This window comes from Bos taurus, chromosome 11 (assembly GCF_002263795.3).
Source record: "Bos taurus isolate L1 Dominette 01449 registration number 42190680 breed Hereford chromosome 11, ARS-UCD2.0, whole genome shotgun sequence".
Classification (NCBI taxonomy): domain Eukaryota; kingdom Metazoa; phylum Chordata; class Mammalia; order Artiodactyla; family Bovidae; genus Bos; species Bos taurus.
Genome location: NC_037338.1, coordinates 73,190,267 through 73,203,173, shown reverse-complemented (window position 1 = coordinate 73,203,173; position 12,907 = coordinate 73,190,267). Strand labels below are relative to the sequence as shown.

Genomic DNA, 12,907 nt, shown 5'->3' with positions numbered 1-12,907 from the left:
GGTACAGTGATAAAGAATCTGTCTGCTGAGACTGGAGACATGGGTTCGATCCCTGGGTTCAGGAAGATTCCACGTGCCACAGAGCAACTAACCCTGTGCCCCACAACTCCTGAGTCCATGCTCTAGAGCCAATGAGCCGTGACTGAGCCTGTGCAGCAACCACTGAGGCCTGGGTGACTAGAGTCTGTGCTCCGCAACAAGAGAAGCCACCACAATGAGAAGCCTGCCACAACTACAGGAAGTCTGCATGAAGCAACGAAGGCTCAATGAGCCAAAATAAATAAATAAAATTATTAAGAAAAAAAGAGCTCCGAAGAACACATGGCAAAATACTAACCCCTGTTAATTCCTGGTGGTGGCTATTTGGATATCAATTATATTCCTTTCTATGTGTGATAGTTAAGCTGCGTAATGATGCTGGTGATGCTGGACAGAGGGATGGGGAACCTTTCCTGGTCTTGACCTTGACTGTTAAACATACAGATATATTCTTTTTTTCCTTCCAGTTTGAATCATTTTAATATTTAAAGACAAAAAGTGAGTGCTTTTTTTTTTTTTTTTTTTTTTAACACAGGCACAGAGGTCTAACTGCCAACTTGCACACAGGGAATGAGCACCTGCTCTGTCACCCACAGTCCCAGCTGGTGTTTGACTGCTGTGGGCCCTCGCCCTCTCCATTCACAGCGGCTGATTTATGCTACAACTGTAATGTATCTGGTCTGTTTCTTAATGTGTGCATGTCTCTCCCCAGCATCTCCATTCTAAAATAAAAACCAAAGAGTCATCAGGGGCAGGGGACATCTCTCCCACTGGTACCGGCTTCTACACTACATCTTCTGGTTTGGAACAATGCCGGGGAAGGAGTGGATGGCCAGAGCGGGAGGACGGGTCTGCACTCCGCACTCTGTCATCAGAGTGAGGACAGGAGGTATAAGTCAAAACAACATGATGTGCACAGATGAGCTTGGGAGTCCCTGTGTGAGATAAAGTCGAGAGAATTCTCCTCACCAGGTTTAGAGAGATCAAGGTGTCATCATTTAAAATGAAAGTATTTTATTTTATTTCAGGAATCAGCAATCCAAACAGTACTGAATTTCAAATATTTTCCCACCAAGACACCTCAGCTATCGCAGGAACCATCTAGACCTTTCCAGGAAGTGAAGGTAGAGCTACAGGCATTCCTCCTGACAGTCCTATGATGAGGTTAGAAGCATCTCTTCAGTGTGGAAAACAACAGGAAGAGCCCAGATCAGGAAGGAGGTGGCCTCAACTCACAAGGCTGTTCTGCAGAACCTGTACTTTATTGGAGCCACAGACAGAGAGAGAGTGATGAAAAGTGGCTCCTGCCTTGGGCTGGAGCCTCTTGGGGATTATCTCTGTCAGACTCCATGGTCTCCCTGACATGGCATTACCTGGCTCCTGGCTCATCCCCATCCAGCTCCTCCTCATCTTTTCACACATCTTTGCAGAGCATTTCCTCCTCAAAGAGGGGACAGTGGCGATGGCCGCCTCAGGGACCCTAGCCATAGATGCATTTTTTATGAGAAAAGTGTTTCTTCTAATACACACCTAGGTTTTCATTTCTGAAAGAAAAGCCTTTACTTCTAGCAGTTTATAAAATTTAAAGGGCTGTGCCTGTACAAAGATGGGGTTTAAAAAAAAATTACCTAGGAAAAGCGTTTTATTCTCCTTAGTTCTCTCTTTGGTTTTTATCAATTTTCCTATTTGCGGGCTTATTTCTTCGTAGAAATCTTAGCTCTAGGGTCCATGTTAATGCTTCCATTCTTTATATCAGTTTCTCTAGAGAAGCTGTTAATTCACTTTTTCCTGATTACCTACTTTCTGCTTTCAAGAGGGAACTTGCTGGCAGTTACCTCAAGCACTAGCTTCTCAAATTATCCCTTTAATCTTTCCTGTTCCTAGTCTCATGCCAAACTAGGAAGAGAAATCCAATATGAGTATTTTGCTGATGCTTATATCAATGCAAGAGAAGACTCTACACATGGACATCACCAGATGGTCAACACTGAAATCAGATTAATTATATATTTTGCAGCCAAAGATGGAGAAGTTCTATACAGTCAGCAAAAACAAGACTGGGAGCTGACTGTGGCTCAGATCATGAACTCCTTATTACCAAATTCAGATTTAAATTGAGAAAGTAGAGAAAACCAGTAGACCATTAAAGTATGGCCTAAATCAAATCCCTTACGATTGTATAGTGGAAGTGAGAAATAGATTTAAGGGACTAGATCTGATAGAGTGCCTGATGAACTATGGACTGAGGTTCATGACATTGTACAGGAGACAGGGATCAAGAACATCCCATGGAAAGAAATGCAAAAAAGCAAAATGGCTGTCTGAGGAGGTCTTACAAATAGCTGTGAAAAGAAGAGAAGCAAAAAGCAAAGGAGAAAAGGAAAGATATAAACATCTGAATGCAGAGTTCCAAAGAATAGTGAGGAGAGATAAGAAAGCCTTCCACAGCAATTAATGCAAAGAAATAGAGGAAAACAACAGAATGAGAAAGACTAGAGATCTCTTCAAGAAAATTAGAGATACCAAGGGAACATTTCACACAAAGATGGGCTTGATAAAGGACAGAAATGGTAGGGACCTAACAGAAGCAGAAGATACTAAGAAGAGGTGGCAAGAATACCCAGAAGACCTGTACAAAAAAGATCTTCACGACCCAGATAATCACGATGGTATGATCACTCATCTAGAGCCAGACGTCCTGGAATGTGAAGGCAAGTGGGCCTTAAAAGCATCACTACAAACAAAGCTAGTGGAGGTGATGGAATTCCAGTGGAGCTATTTCAAATCCTGAAAGATGATGCTATGAAAGTGCTGCACTCAATATGCCAGCAAATTTGGAAAACTCAGCAGTGGCCACAGGACTGGAAAAGGTAAGTTTTCATTCCAATCCCAAAGAAAGGCAATGCCAAAGAATGCTCAAACTACCACACAATTGCACTCATCTCACACGCTAGTAAAGTAATGCTCAAAATTCCCCAAGCCAGTCTTCAGCAATACGTGAACCGTGCACTTCCTGATGTTCAAGCTGGTTTTAGAAAAGGCAGAGGAACCAGAGATCAAATTGCCAACATCTGCTGGATCATGGAAAAAGCAAGGGAGTTCCAGAAAAACATCTACTTCTGCTTTATTGACTATGCCAAAGCCTTTGACTGTGTGGATCACAAGAAACTGTGGAAAATTCTTCAAGAGATGGGAATACCAGACCACCTGACCTGCCTCTTCAGTTCAGTTCAGTTCAGTCGCTCAGTCGTGTCTGACTCTTTGCGACCCCATGAATCCCAGCACGCCAGGCCTCCCTGTCCATCACCAACTCCCGGAGTTCACTCAGACTCATGTCCATTGAGTCAGTGATGCCATCCAGCCATCTCATCCTCTGTCGTCCCCTTCTCCTCCTGCCCCCAATCCCTCCCAGCATCAGAGTCTTTTCCAATGAGTCAACTCTTCACATGAGGTGGCCAAAAGTATTGGAGTTTCAGCTTTAGCATGAGTCCGTCCAAAGAAATCCCAGGGCTGATTTCCTTCAGAATGGACTGGTTGGATCTCCTTGCAGTCCAAGGGACTCTCAAGAGTCTTCTCCAACACCACACTTCAAAAGCATCAATTCTTCGGCACTCAGCCTTCTTCACAGTCCAACTCTCACATCCATACATGACCACAGGAAAAACCATAGCCTTGACTAGACGGACCTTTGTTGAAAAAGTAATGTCTCTGCTTTTGAATATGCCATCTAGGTTGGTCATAACTTTCCTTCCAAGGAGTAAGCGTCTTTTAATTTCATTGCTGCAATCACCATCTGCAGTGATTTTGGAGCCCCCCAAAATAAAGTTTGCCACTGTTTCCCCATCTATTTCCCATGAAGTGATGGGACCGGATGCCATGATCTTAGTTTTCTGAATGTTGAGCTTTAAGCCAACTTTTTCACTCTCCTCTTTCACTTTCATCAAGAGGCTGTTTAGTTCCTCTTCACTTACTACCATAAGGGTGGTGTCATCTGCATATCTGAGGTTATTGATATTTCTCTCGGCAATCTTGATTCCAGCTTGTGTTTCTTCCAGTCCAGCGTTTCTCATGATGTACTCTGCATATAAGTTAAATAAGCAGGGTGACAATGTACAGCCTTGATGTACTCCTTTTCCTATTTGGAACCAGTCTGTTGTTCCACGTCCAGTTCTAACTGTTGCTTCCTGACCTACACACAGATTTCTCAAGAAGCAGGTCAGGTGGTCTGGTATTCCCATCTCTTGAAGAATTTTCCACAGTTTCTTGTGATCCACACAGTCAAAGGCTTTAGCATAGTCAATAAAGCAGAAGTAGATGTTTTTCTGGAACTCCCTTGCTTTTTCCATGATCCAGCAGATGTTGGCAATTTGATCTCTGGTTCCTCTGCCTTTTCTAAAACCAGCTTGAACATCAGGAAGTGCACGGTTCACGTATTGCTGAAGACTGGCTTGGGGAATTTTGAGCATTACTTTATTAGCGTGTGAGATGAGTGCAATTGTGTGGTAGTTTGAGCATTCTTTGGCATTGCCTTTCTTTGGGATTGGAATGAAAACTTACCTTTTCCAGTCCTGTGGCCACTGCTGAGTTTTCCAAATTTGCTGGCATATTGAGTGCAGCACTTTCATAGCATCATCTTTCAGGATTTGAAATAGCTCCACTGGAATTCCATCACCTCCACTAGCTTTGTTTGTAGTGATGCTTTTTTTTTTTTTTTTGACTTGGAAATTGAATTTTATTTACAAATGTTCTCTTTTAAACACAGATGCCGTTCCACCCCTTTTAAAGCATTATTAACTAATTTCCAGAAAAACCATTTACATTATCTTAATCTTTCTGCATAAAACGGTATTATGGGATAAACAAATATGGGATGGTCTAAGACTTAAAAACAAAACAAAAGACAATTTATCCACCTTGAATGCTCTAGTGTCTGACAGAATGAAGAATCACCAATCACACCCCTTAATGTGCTACTCCAAGAAACCTGATAATTTAGGGAGGTAAATGCTTAACAATAAAGTCTTCTTACATAGTGTGGTTTAATGGTGATTGTTTAGGATTGCTCTTGCAGGCTACTATTTATGCTGATTTTTAAAAATAAGTCATCATTGTTAAAAAGGGCATAGACTTTTCTATACAGATTTTTCTTTAACCTTTGGAAATATGTAGATACTGATCTGGTCTCATCATTCAGGCCAATTAATAAAATAACAAATGCATGAATAAAACTTAAAGTGAAACTTAAAAACACAATCAACATGTGACTATCCAACCTAAGAAAATTAGAACTCTCCCCAAAATCAGAGTATTGGTCCTCAATAGTTACTATAGATTTGAATTTTTCATAGCTGAGACAGTATACAGACAGAATACTTAACCAACGAGTTCAAAATAAAACAATCCAAATTATCTAACATTTTATATTTTAAAAATCCTTTAAATTTTATCTAGGAGGATAATTGTTCTCACATCATAACTAAGTTACAAGAACTTTGAAAAAAAATTCATCCCTGAGAAGTCAAAGAGAGAAATCTCTAAAAACACAGAAGTGACAGTCCTGCACCCTTTTAACAATCTTTTCCATAGCATGAACTTTTATCAGCAGTCAGCAATCCAATGTATTCCAATCCTCGACAGTTATGGCCTCTGATGATACGATCTTTTTACAATAAAACTCTAAGTACAACATTTTTTAAAAATCAGGTAAATAGGGACTCTGGTTTTATTGTCAGGTTTACATTTTTGTCAAGTCCAAGGAGAGCCAGCTAAGATACGTATACTTCAATAAAGACTGAAGTAATAACTTCTGCTGGCAGCTCTTCTTCGGAGTCTCCGTTTCCCCCACTGATCTTCACCCAAACAGTAAAAGTAATACAATTGCAATTGAGTTTACTATTATCAATGGCACTCTCATCACGGTTCTTACAGATCGAATAAGGTTCATTAGCTGAGATTTAATTCCTGGCTCTTCTCCGAATCCTCCAATTCCCTGGTCTGTTCCCCAGCCAATGTTCTTGAGGAAACGCTCCTCGTGAAGCACGGCGATGGCATTGACGCAGAGAAGGGCCGCCTGCAGCAGCGAATACAACGTAAAAGCCATGGCCACCCACCCCAAGGCCCAACTGACTCCTCTCCCTCGGCGGCAGGGGACGTGGCGCCGCCACGTCCGGCGCTTCCTACGGCAGCTAGCGAGGCCCAAAACGCGCCCTCTGTAGTGATGCTTTTAAGGCCCACTTGACTTCACATTCCAGGATGTCTGGCTGTAGATAAGTGATCACACCATCGTGATTATCTGGGTCGTGAAGATCTTTTTTGTACAGGTCTTCTGGGTATTCTTGCCACCTCTTCTTAATATCTTCTGCTTCTGTTAGGTCCCTACCATTTCTGTCCTTTATCGAGCCCATCTTTGTGTGAAATGTTCCCTTGGTATCTCTAATTTTCTTGAAGAGATCTCTAGTCTTTCCCATTCTGTTGTTTTCCTCTATTTTTTTTCATTGATCGCTGAGGAAGGCTTTCTTATCTCTTCTTGCTATTCTTTGGAACTCTGCATTCAGATGCTTATATCTTTCCTTTTCTCCTTTGCTTTTCAATTCTCTTCTTTTCACAGTTATTTGTAAGGCCTCCCCAGACAGCCATTTTGCTTTTTTGCATTTCTTTTCCATGGGGATGGTCTTGATCCCTGTCTCCTGTACAATGTCACGAATCTCAGTCCATAGTTCATCAGGCACTCTATCAGATCTAGGCCCTTAAATCTATTTCTCACTTCCACTGTATAATCATAAGGGATTTGATTTAGGTCATACCTGAATGGTCTAGTGGTTTTCCCTACTTTCTTCAATTTGAGTCTGAATTTGGCAATAAGCACTGGCGGCTGCGACCGGCACACTAAGCGCAGTCCAGAGGAGCTACCCAAGTCCAGGGTCAGGGGCAGCGGCCGGGAGAACCAACCCCACGTTCAAGGAGCAGTGGCTGCGCGGGCGCAGGAGGGCCTAGAGGCGTTATCCCACGTTGAAGGTCAGGAATGGCGGCGGTGAGGAGATACACCTCGTCCAAGGTAAGGAGCAGCGGCTGTGCTTTGCTGGAGCAGCCATGAAGAGATACCCCAAGAGAAACCCAAGTAAGACGATAGGTGTTGCAAGAGGGCATCAGAGGGCAGACACACTGAAACCATACTCACAGAAAACTAGTCAATCTAATCACACTAGGACCACAGCCTTGTCTAACTCAATGAAACTAAGCCATGCCCATGGGGCAATCCAAGACAGGCGGGTCATGGTGGAGAGATCTGACAGAATGTTGTCCACTGGAGAAAGGAATGGCAAACCACTTCAGTATTCTTGCCTTGAGAACCCCATGAACTGTATGAAAAGGCAAAATGATAGGATACTAAAAGAGGAACTCCCCAGTTCAGTAGGTGCCCAATATGCTACTGGAGATCAGTGGAGAAATAACTCCAGAAAGAATGAAGGGATGGAGCCAGAGCAAAAAAAAAATACCCAGCTGTGGATGTGACTGGTGATAGAAGCAAGGTCCGATGCTGTAAAGAGCAATATTGTGTAGGAACCTGGAATGTCAGGTCCATGAATCAAGGCAAATTGGAAGTGGTCAAACAAGAGATGGCAAGAGTGAATGTCGGCATTCTAGGAATCAGCGAACTGAAATGGACTGGAACGGGTGAATTTAACTCAGATGACCATTACATCTACTACTACGGGCAGGAATTCCTCAGAAGAAATGGAGTAGCCATCATGGTCAACAAAAGAGTCTGAAATGCAGTACTTGGATGCAGTATCAAAAACAACAGAATGATCTCTGTTCGTTTCCAAGGCAAATCATTCAATATCACAGTAATCCAAGTCTATGCCCCAACCAGTAACGCTGAAGAAACTGAAGTTGAATGGTTCTATGAAGACCTACAAGATCTTTTAGAACTAATACCCAAAAAAGATGCCCTTTTCATTATAGGAGACTGGAATGCAAAAGTAGGAAGTCAAGAAACACCTGGAGTAACAGGCAAATTTGGCCTTGGGATACGGAATGAAGCAGGGCAAAGGCTAATAGAGTTTGGCAAAGAAAATGCACTGGTCTTCCAACAACACAAGAAAAGACTCTACACATGGACATCACCAGATGGTCAACACCGAAATCAGATTGATTATATTCTTTGCAGCCAAAGATGGAGAAGCGCTATAGAGTCAACAAAAACAAGACCAGGAGCTGACTGTGGCTCAGATCATGAACTCCTTATTGCCAAATTCAGATCTGCCTCTTGGGAAACCTATATCAGGTCAGGAAGCAACAGTTAGAACTGGACATGGAACAACAGACTGGTTCCAAATAGGAAAAGGAGTACATCAAGGCTGTACATTGTCACCCTGCTTATTTAACTTATATGCAGAGTACATCATGAGAAATGCTGGGCTGGAGGAAGCACAAGCTGGAATCAAGATTGCCAGGAGAAATATCAGTAACCTCAGATATGCAGATGACGCCACCCTTATGGCAGAAAGTGAAGAAGAACTAAAGAACCTTTTGATGAAAGTGAAAGAGGAGAGTGAAAAAGTTGGCTTAAAGCTCAACATTCAGAAAACGAAGATCATGGCATCTGGTCCCATCACTTCATGGGAAATAGATGGGGAAACAGTGGAGACAGTGGCTGACTTTACTTTTTTGGGCTCCAAAATCACTGCAGATGGTGACTGCAGCCATGAAATTAAAAGACACTTACTCCTTGGAAGGAAAGTTATGACCAACCTAGACAGCATGTTGAAAAGCAGAGACATTACTTTGTGAACAAAAGTCCATCTAGTCAAGGCTATGGTTTTTCCAGTGGTCATGTATGGATGTGAGAATTTGACTATAAAGAAAGCTGAGCACTGAAGAATTGATGCTTTTGAACTGTGGTGTTGGAGAAGACTCTTGATAGTCCCTTGGACTTCAAGGAGATCCAACCAGTCCATCCCAAAGGAGATGAGTCCTGGGTGTTCATTGGAAGGACTGATGTTAAGCTGAAACTCCAATACTTTGGCCACCTGATGCAAAGAGCTGACTCATTTTAAAAGACCCTGATGCTGGGAAGGATTGAGGGCAGGAGGAGAAGGGGACAACAGAGGATGAGAAGGTTGGATGGCATCACCAACTCAATGGACATGGATGGCTTTAGGTAGACTCCGGGAGTTGGTGATGGACAGGGAAGCCTGGCGTGTTGCGGTTCATGGGGTCGCAAAGAGTTGGACATGACTGAGCGACTGAACTAAACTGAACTGACATCAAATCCTTATGATCATCCCCCAACCAATGAAACACAGTCTTGTCTGACTCTTTGGGACCCCAAGGCGTGTAGCTCACCAGGCTCCTCAGTCCATGGGGTTCTCCAGGCAAGAACACTGGAGTGGATTGCCAGTCCCTTCTTCAGAGGATCTTCCTGACCCAGGGATCAAACCTGGGTCTTCTGCATTGCAGGCAGATTCTTTACCACTTGAGCTACAGGAAAGTCCCCCAACAAAACACAGGTTATCCTTAATAACCACCCTATTAACACAATGATCTGTTGCCTCCTACTTTATAAAATAGAAGGACTTTATAGTTTTATGTTATATTTTAGAACTTTATAGTTATACAGGTTTATCTTTGTACAATTTGCTATAATGTCCTGGCAGCTATGCCTTTATCAGTACAAAATTTGAAACAACTTTACCTAAGATGATAAAAAGCCCATTAATTAAAAAGACCAGTTCATGATATTCCTTTGTCTTTCCTATGGTTGTAAAAATTATCTGTGTTATTTTGTGCTTTTCTTTTTAGTATAACACCAATAATCTACTTTGCCTTTAAAAATTTCTTTTAAAATTTCTCTTTGGCTGTGCTGGGTCTTCATTGTTGCCTTTGGGCTTTCCTAGTCACAGCAAATGGGGGCTGCTCGCTAGTTGTGGTGTGCAGGCTTCTTATTGTGGAGGCTTCTCCTGTTACAGAGCACAGGCTCTAGGGTGAGTGGGCTTTAGTAGTTGACACATGCATGCTAAGTCACTTCAGTGTCTGACTCTTTGCCACCCTAGCCCACCAGGCTCCTCTGTCCATGGGATTCTCCAGGCAAGAATATGGAATGGATTGCCATGCCCTCCTCCAGAGGCTCTTCCCGACCCAGGGATCCTGTCTCTTATGTCTCCTACATTGGCAGGTGGGTTCTGTATCACTAGCGCCACCTAGTAAGCCCCAAACAAAGCTTGCTGAGGGCTTATTCAGTACTTGGCATTTATGCTAGGTTCAGGTGTTTACAGATGTGGTCCTTACGTGCCAGGCATTATAGTCCAGTTAAGACAGATAAGGAGAAAATAGATAATTTCATAACATGTAAGTATGAAGGGAGATGTATGCACAGGACACTGTAGCTATACAAGAGGAACAGAACTGTCTTCAATTAGGGGCAGTGGAAGTAGGCTGGAAGGAAGAAATGAAATTCCAGGTGAATCTTGAGGACTGAGATGGATTTTGCCAGGCATGAGAAAAGGAATAGAAATTTTACAAAGTACAGTCTGAAGTGGTTGAGCATTTATGAAAACTCCTGTATTCCCGGGAGACTGAGAGTGTGTGTTGTGTGTGTGTCTATGCATGTGTGTGTGTTGGGAGGAGGGGGCTGGGTCAGAAAGAGAAGAATAAGGAGAAAGGAAAAAAGACAGCATCTGTGAAGAGCCAGGAAATATGATAAAACCAGCCATTCACAGAATGTAGAAATAACATACTCCTTGACTGGGGTCCATGTTTTATCCAATTTTGTATCTCCAAGGTATGACATGGTATCTAGATTCGGTGTACAGGAAAGACTAGAGATCTCTTCAAGAAAATTAGAGATACCAAGGGAATATTTCACGCAAAGATGGGCTCAGTAAAGGACAGAAATGGTATGGACCTAACAGAAGCAGAAGATATTAAGAAGGGGTGGCAAGAATACACAGAAGAACTGTACAAGAAAGATCTTCATGACCCAGATAATCACGATGGTGTGATCACTCACTTAGAGCCAGACATCCTGGAGTGTGAAGTCAAGTGGGCCTTAAAAGCATCACTACAAACAAAGCTAGTGGAGGTGACGGAATTCCAGTGGAGCTATTTCAAATCCTGAAAGATGATGCTATGAAAGTGCTGCACTCAATATGCCACCAAATTTGGAAAACTGAGCAGTGGCCACAGGACTGGAAAAGGTCAGTTTTCATTCCAATCCCAAAGAAAGGCAATGCCGAAGAATGCTCAAACCACCACACAATTGCACGCATCTCACACGCTAGTAAAGTAATGCTCAAAATTCTCCAAGCCAGGCTTCAGCAATATGTGAACCATGAACTTCCAGATGTTCAATCTGGTTTTAGAAAAGGCAGAGGAACCAGAGATCAAATTGCCAACATCCGCTGGATCATGGAAAAAGCAAGAGAGTTCCAGAAAAACATCTACTTCTGCTTTATTGACTATGCCAAAGCCTTTGACTGTGTGGATCACAAGAAACTGTGGAAAATTCTTCAAGAGATGGGAATACCAGACCACCTGATCTGCCTCTTGAGAAACCTGTATGTAGGTCAGGAAGCAACAGTTAGAACTGGACATGGAACAACAGACTGGTTCCAAATAGGAAAAGGAGTACATCAAGGCTGTACATTGTCACCCTGCTTATTTAACTTATATGCAGAGTACATCATGAGAAATGCTGGGCTGGAGGAAGCACAAGCTGGAATCAAGATTGCCGAGAGAAATATCAATAACCTCAGATATGCAGATGACACCACCCTTATGGCAGAAAGTGAAGAAGAACTAAACAGCCTCTTGATGAAAGTGAAAGAGGAGAGTGAAAAAGTTGGCTTAAAGCTCAACATTCAGAAAACTAAGATCATGGCATCTGGTCCCATTACTTCATGGCAAATAGGTGGGGAAACAGTGGCTGACTTTACTTTTTTGGGCTCCAAATCACTGCAGATGGTGATTGCAGCAATGAAATTAAAAGACGCTTACTCCTTGGAAGCAAAGTTATGACCAACCTAGACAGCATATTGAAAAGCAGAGACATTACTGTGCCAATAAAGGTCCGTCTAGTCAAGGCTGTGGTTTTTCCATTGGTCATGTATGGATGTGAGAGTTGGACTATGAAGAAAGCTGAGTGCCAAAGAATTGATGCTTTTGAACTGTGGTGTTGGAGAAGACTCTTGAGAGTCCCTTGGACTGCAAGGAGATCCAACCAGTCCATCCTAAAGGAGATGAGTCCTGGGTGTTCATTGGAAGGACTGATGTTGAAGCTGAAACTCCAGTACTTTGGCCACCTGATGCAAAGAACTGACTCATTTGAAAAGACCCTGATGCTAGAAAAGATTGAGGGCAGAAGGAGAAGGGGATGACAGAGGATGAGATGGTTGAATGGCATCACCGACTGAGTGGACATGGGTTTGGGTGGACTCCAGGAGTTGGTAATGGACGGGAAGGCCTGGTGTGCTGCAGTTCATGGGGTCGCAAAGAGTTGGACACAACTGAGCGACTTAACTGAACTGAATGTTCAACTAGGATACATGAAGAGATAATGAAGTTGCTACTTTTATACATTGTCTCATATCTGTATGTCTTGCTTCCTAACTTTTGCTAGACTTCTGGTCAAGCAGGCTACACGCCATGGGATTTCAGCAACAACCTCAAAGCCTTACTGTAGTAGGTATCTATGTTGGCAACTATTACCTCAACCCCTGCCCCAGGTTTTTGATAATTCTTACAGGAAAATGGATTATAGCAAACTTGCCTACTCACTTTCTCCAATTAGTGTCTTTTTTTTCCCCCAGCACCTTTCTCTTCTATGCAAACTAAATAACTATCCACCTGAACTCCAATGATTTCAAAG

At 42.7% G+C, this 12,907-nt stretch overlaps 1 protein-coding gene across 1 annotated transcript; it reads right to left on the bottom strand.

Moving 5' to 3' along the window:
* Nucleotides 1-5,744: 5,744 nt before the first annotated feature.
* On the bottom strand, nucleotides 5,745-6,226 carry LOC101906131 (immediate early response 3-interacting protein 1). The gene has a single exon (XM_010810273.4). The coding sequence runs from the start codon at nucleotides 6,137-6,139 to the stop codon at nucleotides 5,891-5,893; it is 249 nt and encodes an 82-aa protein (XP_010808575.1). The 5' UTR covers nucleotides 6,140-6,226; the 3' UTR covers nucleotides 5,745-5,890.
* Nucleotides 6,227-12,907: the final 6,681 nt, after the last annotated feature.

Coding starts and splice junctions, on each gene's coding strand:
- LOC101906131 (XM_010810273.4), bottom strand. CDS start 6,139: ATGGCTTTTACGTTGTATTCGCTGCTGCAGGCGGCCCTTCTCTGCGTC.